The sequence below is a fragment of the Castor canadensis genome, chromosome 3 (assembly GCF_047511655.1).
Source record: "Castor canadensis chromosome 3, mCasCan1.hap1v2, whole genome shotgun sequence".
Taxonomy (NCBI): Eukaryota; Metazoa; Chordata; class Mammalia; order Rodentia; family Castoridae; genus Castor; species Castor canadensis.
This window is the reverse complement of record NC_133388.1, coordinates 5841491-5855861: the sequence shown is the minus strand read 5'-3', so window position 1 is coordinate 5855861 and position 14371 is coordinate 5841491. Positions and strand designations below refer to the sequence as shown.

General features: G+C 49.9%; 1 protein-coding gene across 8 annotated transcripts in view; it reads right to left on the bottom strand.

Annotated features, from left to right (window-relative positions):
- Positions 1 to 14371, bottom strand: part of Cdca4 (cell division cycle associated 4) — a 22573-nt gene extending 8202 nt beyond the window's left edge. For 2 of the 8 annotated variants that reach the window (XR_012445989.1, XM_020172014.2), the window contains exon 1: positions 2397 to 2748. Coding sequence is in view for 1 of the 8 variants with exons in the window: in XM_020172014.2 (XP_020027603.2) it covers positions 2397 to 2480 (84 nt within the window). In the remaining 7 variants the exon portion in view is untranslated. Of the gene's footprint in view, positions 1 to 2396; positions 2749 to 6635; positions 6820 to 8820; positions 8908 to 13235; positions 14104 to 14146 lie in introns of those variants that run through there. The other 6 variants (XM_074067026.1, XM_074067025.1, XM_074067024.1 and 3 more) reach the window with 6 other exon arrangements.

Sequence of the window (14371 nt, the reverse complement as noted above, 5' to 3'; positions counted from 1 at the left end):
TGAGTGACCTCTTTGGCATCTACCCCAAGGAGAAGACAGCCAAGGTTCATGTTGTTGTACCCAGATCGTGAGACCCCCAAAGACCACTCAGGAGTCCGAAGTCGTATGTAAAAACAAAGAGCCTTTATTCGGGCTTAAGATCGGGCTCTCCAACCTTACCAACGCAGCGGATCTGTGCAGAGAGCCTCGAACTTCAGTTAGGCAGGGCTTTTATTGAGGGGTGAGCAAGGGACGGCACTTTCCATCTTGGCAGTTACACGATTGGGTGTTTTCGGGTAAGATAGTCTTGGCATATTGGGATTGGCTGGCCCTAGCTGCATCCAGGCCGTGAGGAATGCAGCCAAGCTTATTCCTTATTTGGGGCAGTTAGGAGCTCAGCCAGGCCTATTCCTTATTTGGGGCTGTTTTAGTCATCTTGAACAAAGGGACTGTCTTGTTCGTTTCTGATTGGCTCAGGACCAGGATGGTGCATTCCAGAGGAAATCTGTGGTTTTTTCAGTAACTCAGGGTCAGGCTTAGGTTAGTTCTAAGATGGAGCCTAAGTTTGAAATGGAGTTACCTCTGTCATTTTAGCCGGAACCCAACATTTCCCCCTCTTCTAGTGGATTCTTCAGGCCCAATCATGGGTCTGAGGAGGGAGTATGGGTCATGGTGTATAGAGGCTGTTACTGAGATCTTAACACCTTAAGTTGGACCGTATTTATCCGTTCTCTGACAAAGGCCATTAGCTGGTTGATTACACATGGCCCTATAGTCAACATTAATAGGAGGGGTATTATAGGTCCGGCCAAGGCTGAGAGTAGGGTGGTGAGCCATGGAGACCAATTGAACAATTGTTCATACCACCCTGAATCCTTAGGCTCTCTGTCCTTGATCCTTTTTCTAAGCAGAGCCAGAGTCCCTGATAACACCTGAGTGGTTAACATAGAAACAACATTCTTCTCCTAGGGCTGCGCATAGGCCTCCTTGCTGCATGAAGAGGAGGTCCAGGCCTCTCCTATTCTGTATAGTAACTTCTGCTAAAAAGTTTAGAGACTCCTCTAATTTAGTGATTGACTGTTCTAAATTTTTGAGATCAGAATCAATGGCTATCTGGAGAACCCTATAATTTTTATCCTGTAAAATCAAAGCTGAAGTGCCGACCCCAGTTGCCCCAGCTATTCCTAAGCCAACCAGTGAGGACAATGGACTGCTGATGCCCCTATGGCTCTCTTTGTTCTGGGGGAAGGAATGGGTGAAAAGGCTAGCTCCATTTGGGTTTCTTCATAATAAGTTATCTTGGGGAACAACTGCACCATAACACAGTAACTGCTTCCTGTGTTTAGGACCGTTCCATGGATACAGGGGGGTCAACCCAGTGGAGCAGGCCCACCGTCCAGAGGTGGCAGAATATTAAGTGTTACTCGAAATATTAATCGTTTGATTACATAGCCCTGCAGGGGGCTGGACACTGGGAGACCGGGCACAAGTCCCCGTTCCTGTCACTTGTTGCAGAGAAAGTTTACCACTTAGTCCCCAGGAGCATTGGGATAGGGTGACTTGAGAGTGATTTCCTATTATGGCTATCCCTGTAGAAAATGGGGGCTGAGTGTTTAAGCAAAGCCAACATTCTTTGGTTAGGTTGGGCGGGGAGGTGTTAAGCACTTTAAAGGTTTTGGTCACCAATTCCCAGACAGGGTATCGGGAGAAGGGAAAGCCCTTGGCTGTGGGGTACATAACCAGGGTACGTTGTATTTGAGAAGAAGCTGCAGCCGCACGTTTAGGTGCCGTCGGGGGAACCATAGCTGCAGGTTTAGGTACCATCGGGGGAATCAGGACAGGGTTTGGGCCAATGGCTACAGGTTTCGGGGAGTTGGGAACCTCTTTTTGTAAGACAATAGTGAACAACCCTCCTGGATGGCTCCTGCCGCTAGGGTACCGTAGCCCCCAAGTCTTTCCTAAGTTCCAGGTCTTATCTCTTTTACCCTCGTCAGTAAACACTGTGTTGACAGGGTTGCAGCTAGAGGGTGTTGTATGGGAGGAACATTTACCCGTCCCGTCTACCCTGTTTTGTGGATGTGCCGTTTCGGGTAACAGTAATGAGATCATCTTTCACTGGGGGTGCCCAGTGGATGTCTCCCATGCTCACACAACTCCAGGAGTAACAAAAATAATCATTAGCTCCCCCACATTGTTTTTTCCAACCCTTATTAGTTCTACCGGGACAAACATAAAAGTAAGGAATATGCCAGAGGCATATCAGGGAAGAGTGCATGTAGGTCAAAACCCAATTCTGGGAACCAGGTGTTGAGGGGTGTTATCTTTGAGGCTCAGGCCAAGATTTCTCCCGTGGAGGTATCTGTGACCAGCCAAGTAAGGTTGAGGGGTTGATGAGGATTGGCATGGGTTGTACATACAGTTGTTGTGAGCATTAGGATAATTATCAGGAACGGCGCAGCTTCAGCTTGAGGGGGTTGTCCACGTCTTTGTCGATTTTCCATTGCAGAACGTAGTCCTCCTGTTGAGTGTGGGGGTCCGCGAGCCAGACGTGGGTGTGATGAATCCGGGTGGCGATCCCATCAACTTTGACAGCCGTCGGTGTGGTTAGGAGTAGTATGTATGGTCCTTTCCAGCGCGGTTCAAGGTTCTTTTGGCGGTGTCTGCGCACATAGACCCAATCTCCTGGTCGATAGTTGTGCGGGGTAGGAGGAGGAGCAGTCTCGTATATGGCCTTCAGATGGGGCCATACATCCTTGTGAGCATGGGCTACTGCTTCAAGAGAATCAAGCAATTGACGGTTACCAAACTCAGCAATCAATTCAGTTCTTAAATTGGGCAAGATGGGAGGAGGCCTCCCAAACATGATTTCATAAGGGGTTAAGCCTAACTGATAGGGTGAATTTTGCACCTGGTATAGGGCAAAGGGGAGGAGAGCCACCCAGTCCCTGCCAGTCTCCATGGTTAGTTTGGTAAGGGTCTCTTTTAGAGTTCTATTCATTCTTTCTACCTGTCCGGAACTGTGGAGTCTATATGCACAGTGTAATTCCCATTTCGCCCCCAATGCCCTGGCTAACTCTTGAGTTACCTGGGAAGCAAAGGCCGGTCCATTGTCAGAGCTCAGGAGTGTCAGCATACCATATCTTGCCAGAATGTCTTCCAACAGCTTTTTGATGACCGTCTGTGTGGTCTCATGTTTGGTGGGGAATGCCTCAGTCCATCCCAAAAAAGTATCTACCAGGACTAGGAGATATTTATAGCCATATTTACCAGGTTTTATTTCTGTGAAGTCCATTTCCCAATGGGCTCCTGGTTTGGAGCCTCTTAGTCGAGCCCCTTGTCCTTTGGGCAAGCTTTCTACGTTGGTTAGCCTACAGCTAAGGCACTTGGTAACAATCGAGTCGATGAGTGGCCTGAGGTTGAGCACCTTTAGGTGGGCATTTCTTAGGAGGTCTTCTATTTTTCGAGTCCCCAGATGGGTGGTCCAGTAGATGTGGTAGAGGAGGTTTTTGGCTAGATCACTAGGTAGAATTATTTTGCGGTCTCCTGTATACCACCAGTTATCAATCCTTTGGGTCATAGGGAACCTATGTATCAACCTTAAATCTTCTTGAGAATAGTGGGGCTGATCCGGCAACAGAGGCGGCCCTGGGTCTGGTAGCTGGGTGGCCAGGACCGCGGTGGCTTTTAAGGCCGCCTCTCTGGCTGCCAGGTCTGCCTTCCGATTGCCGCAGGCTATGGGCGTTTCTGCCTTTTGGTGCCCAGGGCAATGAATGATGGCTAATTTCTTTGGCAACCATAACGCAGCCAGTAGATCCAAGATCTCCTATTTTTAATGGTTCTTCCTTCTGCCGTGAGCAACCCTCTCTCTTGGTATATGGCCTCATGAACATGTGCCGTGGCGAAGGCATAGAGGCTATCAGTGTACACATTGAGCTTTTTGTCCCTGCCTAGCTCTAGGGCCTTGGTTAGGGCTATTAATTCTGCCTTTTGGGCAGATGTCCCCGCAGTGAGAGCGGCTGCCCAAATTATCTTGGACTCTGTCACCACTGCCGCCCCCACGTACCTTCGCCCATCTCGTATGAAGCTGCTGCCGTCTGTGAACCAGGTAGTCTCAGCATCTGGGAGTGCCTCATCATCAAGTCTTTCCTGAGCCCATGGACTTGGCTCAGGATCCCCGTGCAGTCATGTAAGGGAGCTTCCAGGTCTGGGTCAGGCAGCAGGGTGGATGGATTGAGGGCCGCACTCGGGAGGAAGCGGACCCACGGAGGATTGAGGAGCAAGTTTTGGTAATGAGTCATTCGGGCATTGCTCATCTGTCGGGCGGCTGCTTTGGGACTCCTTCAATAGCATGAGGGGTGGTGACAAATAATTCCTGTCCCAAGGTCAATTTATCTGCATCCTTGACTAACAGGGCAGTTGCTGCAATGATTTGCAGGCAAGGTGGCCACCCAGTGGCCACGGGATCCAGTTTCTTTGAGAGGTAGGCCACTGGTCTATTCCAGGGCCCTAAAGACTGAGTTAGTACTCCCTTAGCTATGCCTTTTCTTTTGTCCACAAAAAGATGGAATGGCTTGGTGATATCAGGAAGTCCCAGAGCGGGGGCTGATAGCAGGGCCCACTTTATTTTGACAAAGGCTTCCTCCTGGTCTTTGGCCCACATGAAAGGCTCATTTTCTCTAGTGGTTTCGTATAGAGGTCAAGCCAGCTCCACAAGGTTGGGTACCCAGAGGCGGCAGAAGCCAGCTGACCCCAGGAATTCTTGGACTGCCTTTCTAGTAGTAGGAGTGGGTATTTTGAGCACAGTCTCTTTTCTAGCCTCTGTAAGCCATCTCTGTCCATCTTTGAGAATGTAGCCCAAGTAGATTACTTCCTTTTTACATATCTGGGCTTTTTTTGCAGAGACCGATAGCCAAGGTCTCCCAGGGTGGTCTACAAGTCCTCTGTCCCCTGTTGACATTCTGAGAGGTTAGCTGCCGCTATCAGGACATCATCAACATATTGTAGGAGAGTGAGCTGGGGGTGTCCCACCCGATATTCACTCAGATCTTCATGGAGGGCCTCATCAAAGATGGCAGGGGAGTTCTTGAACCCCTGGGGCAGCCTGGTCCAGGTGAGTTGACCATTGAATCCCTCTTCTTGGTCCTGCCACTCAAAAGCAAAGAACAAGCTGGCTCAGTCCCACTAAGGGGAAGCTGAAGAAAGCATCTTTCAGGTCTAAGACTGTGTACCAAGCTCTGGAGGGGGGCAAAGAGCTCAAGAGCGTATAAGGGTTAGGCACTGTGGGGTGTATGTCCATGACCTGTTTGTTGACTTTCCTCAAGTCTTGAACCGGTCGGTAATCATTGGAGTTGGGCTTTTTTACTGGTAGTAAGGGGGTGTTCCACGTGGAACGGAAAGGCACTAGAACGCCTTGCTCCCGGAGGCGTCAGATATGAGGGGTGATCCTCTTTCAGGCCTCAAGGGGCATCGGGTACTGTTTGACCCTAGCCGATGAAACTCCAGGTTTCAATTCAACCCACACGGAAGCGCGATGAGCTGTAAGCCCCATGCCTCCAGTCTCAGGCCACACAGCTGGGTACCTCTGCAACAAGTCGGACATTTCTGCCCCCCACGAGGGAGTAGATCCTTGATGTAATCTGTATTCATCCTCCAAGTAGAGGGTCAGCACATGAACGGGTCGCCCCTCTTGATCGGTCACTTGAGTCCTTTCCGGGTCAAAGTGAATGTGGGCTCCTATTTTAGTAAGCAAGTCTCTTCCCAGGAGTGGGTAGGGACATTCTGGTATGACCATAAATGAGCAGGATACCCGGCCCATGCCCAGTTCCACCATCCTTCAGGTAGTCCGTGGATATTGGTTCATACCAGTTGCTCCCTGTACCCAAGACTTTTTCTGTGATAGTTTTCCTAGTGGCCACGTCAGGACCCAGTGTTATGCGCCTGTTCCCACATGGAAGTTTACGGGTGTCCCTCCACTTTAAGAGTTACCCTAGGTTCGGGGAGGAAGTCCAAACCCCGTCCCCACTAGTCATCTAGTTCCTACAATTCTAGGACTTGAGTTCGGCCTCGGCCATCGTCCTACAACGGCAGTTTTTCGGGACATTCTTTGACCCAGTGGCCTAGCTTCTTACAGTAGGTGCACTGGTTTCTCTGCAGCCTAGGGCGTCCCCCTGTGGGCCCTCTTTAACTGGGTCGGCTGCCAAACGACATAGCTGGCGTGTCCGGTCTCCTGGCGATTCCGCGGTGGAGGCTAGGAGAATCTTGACTAATTGGCGAGTCTGCTTTGCCCCTGCTTCCATGGTAGCTCGGGCTTGTCTCTCTTCCGGAGTTTCCCAATGGTTATAAACTCTTTCAGCCACTGCTAGGAGCTCCTGCAAGGACCTGTCAGCTAACCTATCCAATTTCTGCAGTTTACGCCTTATGTCGGGGGCCGACTGGTTTACAAAAGTTAGAATAACCGCATTTTTATTCTCGAGGGCCTCAGGGTCCATGGGAGTGTAAGTACGGTATGCCTCGAAGACCTGTTCTAGGAAAGTCACTGGTGATTCAGCCTTGTCCTGCTGTACATCGCTTACCTTGGCCAGATTAGTGGGCCATCTAGCGGCCGCTCGGAGACCCCCCCATTAGAGCCTGGCAGTAGACCCGGAGCCTCTCCTTACCTTCCACCTTGTCACAGTCCCAATTAGGTCTGGTCAAGGGGAAGCCCTTGTCAATTCGGGCTTGGTTGGTGGTTGGGTTGCCATCTTCCCCCGGAATCAGTTTGCGAGCCTCCGTCTGGATTCTTTCTCTTTCCTCGGTGGTAAACAGAATCTGCAACAACTGCTGACAATCGTCCCAAGTGGGCTGGTGGGTGAATAGAACAGAGTCTAAAAGATCAATGAGACCTTGGGGTTTCTCAGAAAATTTTGGTGTCTGTAATTTCCAATTATAGAGATCACTAGTGGCGAAGGGCCAATATTGCATTTGCTGGTCTCCTGCCTCATTGCGGGGCCCTATCGCCCTCAATGGGAGAACCGTGGAATCAGCCAAGGGCTTCGGCTGATCCCGTTGAGCCCTTCTCCTGGTGTGAGGGGTGCTCCTGACTCCGGGAGCCAGGCCCGCCTTTGCTTCCCCGGGGCCCTCTGGCTCAGGAGTCCCCGCCCTTGGTGGCAGTAGGGACAAGAGGTACTCTTCAGTGCCGCCCTGTAAAACAGGGTAGAGTGGGGCGGAGGGCTTAGTTTCATTTTTCCATTGCTCGTCTTCCTGCAAAGTTAGGATGGCTGGTTTTGGTGACCGTGGCAGCAAGAGAAGCTTAAGCCAGTCAGGGGGGTCTTCCACCAAGATCTGCCAGGTCACGATGTAAGGGACCTGGTCCGGATGCCCCGGCTTATCAAAGATCACATCTTTGGCCCTGTAAATGGTGGGGAGGTCTAAAGTGCCCTCCGGTGGCCATATGACGCTGAATGTCAGCCATTCATTCCTGCAAAAAATAGTCTGCCCTTTTTAATTTCTAGCCCCTGCTCTCTTGCTGGGCTCTGACGTCTGGAAAATGGTTCAGAAACAAACCGAGAGGCGTCACCTGCGTTTTGTCCCATCTTTAAAGTTGTATAAGTCACACACACAACAATGAACACTAAGACCACGCACACAGAGACAATAGTACTTCCTGGCGCCTTTAAGATAGAAACAAAAGTGGGACGACGGCCTCTCACCACTCCGTGGGCACGACACGCTCCGTCCCTTCAACTTAACCAAAGGGATCCAATCCCTGTCCAGTGGGCTTGGGACGTCTCCCGAGTCCCACAGCCTGGGGTCTTCCAGTGTGGCCACCTAGACCACCTACAGGCTATTTCAATAGGGCACAACACCAAGAACAGACAATTCACAGAAATAGAACACTGACCAGCCAGCCTCAGGCTCCACAAAATGGGGATCCTGGGGGGTCTTGGGGATCCCAGACGAACCCCTAAATGTTGGACCCAGATCGCGAGACACCCAAAGACCACTCAGGAGTCCGAAGTCGTATGTAAAAACAAAGAGCTTTTATTTGGGCTTAAGCTCGGGCTCTCCAACCTCACCGACGCAGCGGATCTGTGCAGACAGCCTCGAACTTCAGTTAGGCAGGGCTTTTATTGAGGGGTGAGCAAGGGACGGCACTTTCCATCTTGGCAGTTACATGATTGGGTGTTTTCGGGTAAGATAGTCTTGGCATATTGGGATTGGCTGGCCCTAGCTGCGTCCAAGCCGTGAGGAATGCAGCCAAGCTTATTCCTTATTTGGGGCAGTTAGGAGCTCAGCCAGGCCTATTCCTTATTTGGGGCTGTTTTAGTCATCTTGAACAAAGGGACTGTCTTGTTCGTTTCTGATTGGCTCAGGACCAGGATGGTGCATTCCAGAGGAAATCTGTGGTTTTTTCAGTAACTCGGGGTCAGGCTTAGGTTAGTTCTAAGATGGAGCCTAAGTTTGAAATGGAGTTACCTCTGTCATTTTAGCTGGAACCAAACAATGTGAAATGTGTAAGAATGTTCATAGCACTCTATAACAGCCCCAAATGGGAAACAATCCCTTCTAGCTGGGGAATGGTTAAAGAAACTCATTTATCCACACCAAATCAAGTCCTACTCTGTGCAGAAAGGAACTAGTAACACACAGGGCAGTGTGGAAGGCTCCTCTGGGAACTATGCACTGGAGAAAAGCCAGTTCCAAGTAGTCACACACCATATGACCCCATTCTCTTAATACTTGTGAGATGGCAAGACAAGGGTCTAGTGGCCCATTAGGGGTGAGCATGGAAGATCTCTGGGGTAAGGGAACGTACATCTGGACAAGTGTGCTGGACTGCACAGAGCCCCTTTCTCCACTCACCCTGTGCCCCTGCACCAGCCATGTAGATGCTGCCCTTGTGGAGGGGGGACAGGCACACAGGGTCTACCAACATTTCTTCCTGTGGGTCTAACAAAATAAAAAGTTAAAAGAGAGACTCAGTGACTACAGCTTATTTTCCCTACAAGACTATCTCCCTAGCATAGCATGCAGGTGTTATTGTCCACACAGCCACTTGAGCTATGTACACACCTGCTTACCATCAACTTTTTAATGAAAGAAATTCAAGCTGTCTTAGTATGAATTTAACTTTTAAAGAGTTCTTTTTTTAACCCAATCACATGAATAAAGTGTTTTTAGAATTAATACATTATGTCAAATTATAACAAGACACCCTGTGCTGGGCAAGAAAAAAAAAAAAACCCAAATGTTCCTGTGTGGCAAATCTTTGCTTGTGGGCATCTCTTTTCAACCATATCTAAAACTCTAAACTCTGCATGATTTAATGTAGGATTCAAACCAAATCCACTCAAATGACATGGATTAAGCCCTCATTTACAGACAGAACTCTTGGCTACTCCCCCTGACTCCGGAAATTTGGCAGAGGACCCACTTGCAAAGCAGGTTAGTCCTGGGGCAGTCACTATGGTCAAACAGGGGTGGGTAGGGACAACTCACAAAGGACTAAGAACGAGTGGACCAGAAACACACACCTTATTCTTGGGAGACAGTTCAAGAAGTTACCTGAAGCTAGCTAGCAGAGTGGCACAAGTGTGTAATCCTAGCACTTGGGCAGGTGAGGCAAGATCACTGAGTTTGAGGCCAGTCTGGGCTAGATAGTAATGCCCTTTCTCAAAAAATAAAAAAAATGCGACCACTAAGCACTTGGTGCCCCTATTTTCCTCTCCCGGAAGGATCCTTATAAATCCTGGGTCACCAGTCTTTTGATGGATAAACCCAATGAAGACCCTCACAACCCATTCTGAAAGCCAGATGTGAGTTCTAAGAGGCTTCTTTGAGGCTTGGAAGAGGCTGTGCATTTTGCACAGCCAGAATGGTCAGCAGCCCTGAGGGCAGCTCTAGGAACATATCACTGCAGAAAAAAGAGCCCAGAAGCATCTTTATTGTATTTGCTGTTAAAAGAAACTGAATCTATAAATGAACAGAATTCTGACTCACATCTGCAGTGACCAGCCTGAGAAGTCAACTGCTGAGCTACATGAACAGCTAGGAAGGAGCAGGCTCTCTAGGAACATCCCAGGAATCTAAATGGTAACTTCCTAATGATGGTCCCCATGGCCAGAATGTAAAATCTGACAGCATCTCTAGTTTGTGTCTCTGCTTCTAACCTAGGACCAACCAGAGAGAAGCAAATGTGTACCCCCATCAGTCACACAGGAAGCCCATACCTAGTCGGCCATTTCATCCTCCACCAGCAGCCTCCAGCTAGGGCATCCTGGGCTTTCCCTTGCCCCACTATAAAGCTCTCCCCCAGTCTCCACTAAACACAGTAATGGAGCTGACCCCTTGCTACAGAAGCTCTGTGTACACAGCCTCTGCCTGTTCTTCCTGGCAGCCCACTAGACAATCTGGAAGAAAATCAAAAAGTACAAAACAAAATGTCCCACAATTCTAACCACTCAGAGAAAACAAGTCATCCTGTTCCTTAGTTCCTTCTTTCCCACCCTTTTCCCTAAGTACTTTCCTCTCCGCATAGTCCAATGCAAGTTCTGCTTCTTCCGCTCATTATCACATTCTATGTGATGCAAAAGGCACACCAAAATTTCTGCCAGCTGTGTGCCTACTGCATGAACAAGCTTACCCAGCTGTGTTTAGCCAGTGCTCTCTCTCCCTTCACACAGTGTCTAGTCACAGACAATAATGGTTTCTCACTTTGGGTGCTATAGTATTTCTGGCACTCAGTTTCCTTACCTGTGAAAGGTAGGATGAACATAGCAAACTGCTTTCTAGGAAGACTGAACCCCCAACCAATTTTCTCCTACATTAATTGTTGTACATTTGTTGGCAGACTTCTCCTTCTGTTTTAAATTCTCCAAATTAAATGCTCCTCCTGTTCCCCTCTTCCCTTAGAAGAGGAACCTTGTGTAGAGTAGCTCTTCTACCAGGGCCACTCTATCCTTATCTTTGTTTCACCACCCTCAGATGAGAACATTCTTTTAATTTTTTTTTTTTTTGGCAGTACTGGGGTTTGAACTCACAAAAAGCAGGTGCTCTACCACTTGAGTCACTCCCCTAGCCAAGAACCTTCTTGAGTTGATAAACTGTGGTGTGTGGTGTATTCTCACAATGGAATACAACACAGCAACAAAAATTTTGATGGTTCATGCTCAACACAGATCTCAAAGCTCTGCACTGAAATAAGCAGTGATCTGCTTACCTGATGATCTAGAACCTAAGTTGTGAGAGAACAAGATGGCAGATGATGCTGCAAGCAGGTGGAGCTGCTACCCAGGGGCAAGAGGGGAGTCTAGGATGAAGGAGACACTCCATCTGCATGGGTGCCTCAGTTGCATCGGATGTGCATTTGTCACTATTCACTGAACTGCACGGTTATCTGTTCATGTCACCTTATTACGTGGCATAATTTGATTACAAAGAAAAGTAAATAAATCAGTTGATGGAGTGGGAAAAGGGTACATTAATTTAAAACTGAAAACCACTTCAGATTCCGCATCTCCTGTATCTCACTAGATACTCTGGATCATGTTCTATGACCATATACATGTCATCTTTAAATCATCAGTTTCAAATGTCCCAAATCCTAAGAAAGTGTTAATTTTGTGTTCCCCCCTCAAAAAAAAAAAAAAAACTGACAATTATCACACAATAAGAATAAAGTTCATGAGCAGTTTTTACAATACTGTGACCACAAATGCTTTCACCCAGAACCTGTGTTCCAGAAAAAAGGGGATAATTCTGGGCCCAGAAGGTGGCCAATGAGGAGCACCCTATTCATACGTTTGGTTCCAAAGGACCAAGTTAGCATGAAGCCTAGTTCTGACCAGCCCTAAGGATATCCAGACAGGGTCCCTCCTGGACAGGTCTGGGCACCTGTGGCCACTCCTATGACTCTGCCTGAGATTGCCTAACCCTTCCAAATGCAAGATAATACCAAAAACACCTCTCAGTCTGGCTCCCTGCTAAGTTCTGTATAAAGTACTATTTCCACATAGCCAGAAGGTCTTTCCACATAGCCAGAAGGTCTTTCCACATCAAGTTAAATGCCTGAAATACCTCTAACTGGTATCCACCAACAGCCAAGGCCAGCAGGCCTCATCCCTCAGTCAATCTACAGTCCTGCCCTCAGGCCTCCTCTAGTGCAAACACTAGTTGAAAGACAAGGGTCAGTCAGACTCAGGAGCTCTGACACAGTGGCAAAGGACAGCAGAGGCCAGTAGGGAGCAAGGCAGGAATAACAGTGACTGCTCCCCTAGAGCAACCTGAGGTAAGGAGATGGCCCCGCCCCCGCCCACATCACATGGATAGCTTGTACTCAAGCAGTTATTCATTCTCACACCTCAGTGCTCCAGCAGAAACAAAGATCCCTGGAATCCGTGCAGTAGGCTTGAGTCAGCCAGGGATAGTGTGGGCCTCAACTGACCTGATCTATCACCATCATGGCTAAACCTACAGCCACTCACATGTGAGTGTTGGGTTTTTAAGGTGAGTCAGCATTAATAATTCATTACCACACAATCGGGTTTGCATTGAAATACTTCATCAAAGACCAAGGAGGAGGGACCAACTTGGGAAAGTTCCAATGTTCATCTGAATTCCACTCAGTTACTTAAAAGTTAATTCCAACTACTTTTATGGTCCTTGGAAAGACAAGACTTTCTTAGCCTGGGAGTGGGTTCCAATGGCAAGTGAAGGGAAACTTCCTGGTTTCCTTCCAAGATAGAACCTGCGCTCTTCCTAAAATGATTACAAATGACATTTTATTTTAAATTTCATCCTAACTATAAAACATTAACTTTAAAAAAATAAAGTGTAGCTGGATGCAAGAAGTTCATAAAACATTAATTTTGTGCCCAGGCAATTTTTTCTATGGCTCATTTAAAAGAATGGTTAGCTCAGTCCTGTGGTCTGGTGCATCAGACACAAAGGCCAGCAGGAGAGAAAACACACCGGAAGTTCTCAGAGGATTCTTTTCCCTGGTCACCCTATTTTGGGGAAAGAAGCTTTAGAAAAATCCTCTGGCACTTTTCCTAGTCCTACCTGACTGAGCCAGCAGAGCAGCCAGGGAAGAGAGTTGGCTTCCTGCCTGGGGCCCACCCTGCCGCCCTGAACACTGTTCACCGGGACACAGACTACCCATCTAGGAGGAAGCCGGTCTGCACCAGGAGAGGAAGGCAGCCACCGCAGTACACTTGGTGGTGTCCTCAAAGCAAGTAAAGGCAAGAGACAAAGGGAACGAACTCAAGTCCAACACTCACCGGGCAGGAGTTGCAGGGAATACTTCTCACCCTCCAGGCAGCGGCTGCCGGCCAGACGACCAACAAGAGCCCCCACACCCAGTTCTGCTACGAGCAGAAGAGAGAGGAAGTCCAGCGCTAGGACTCTGGCGCCCGCCGCCCACGCGCCGCTCTGGAGGGAAACGCAGAAAAGAAGTAGCCACATGGGCACGATGGGCGGGTAGGCCCGCCCGGGACAGAGGACGGTGGGAGGGTGGACGAAAGACCAAGGGAGAGAGATCGGAGGAAGAGCGGACATAGGGAAGGTGGACGGACGGAGGGAGAGGGTAGGGATGGAAGGACAGGTGAGTGGACAGAGGAAGAGTGGACGGACGGAGGGACAGCGGAGGGTCAGGGGGAAGTGGAGGAACAGAGTGGAGGGTCAGAGGGAGAACGGACAGAGAGAGAGTGGACGGAAGGACACAAGGAGACTGGACGGTGGAGAAGCGGACGGACGGACAGTAGGAATGAACAGTGGAAGAGTGTACGGACTAAGAGAAGAGAAGGGCAGAGAGAAAGTGGACGGAGGAACAGAGAGAATATGAACGAAGAGAGAGTGGACGAAGGGAGAACAGAGGGACCGAGGGAGAGTGAAGGCAAGAGCAGGAGGAGGCAGGGAGCGTGGACGGAGGCCAGGTAGGCGGGGAACCAGCCGGTGAGGACGACCGTCGGGCCTGGCCGCGGCTGCCCTCCTCGAGGCCTGCCCACAACGGCCGGCTCCCGCTCTGGGTGTATGTCACTCAGAAGCCGCGGGTGTGACGAGCTCCAGAGGGCGGAAGGCGCGGGACGACGGCCCAGGGAGCACCACCGCGGCCCGCCTCCGGAGGCGCTCGGCGTAGCCACCGCCCAGGCCACATAAACGACGCAGAGCCACCCGCCCGCTCATTGCTGACCTGCTCACCTGCGCTGCGAGGCCGGCTCGCCGCTCCGCTCGGCGCCCGGAGCCAGTCAGCGCCTACAAAGAGTCGCCATGCCGCCGCCGCGCGCCCGCCGATTGGCCGAATGCCGGGCGGGGCTCCGTTCAAACCCGCGCGAGGCGGAGCTTCGGCGGCAAAGGCTCCCGCGCGGCTACGGCGGCCGTTGGACTCACGCGCTCTGGCGCCCCTACCCCGCCCCGC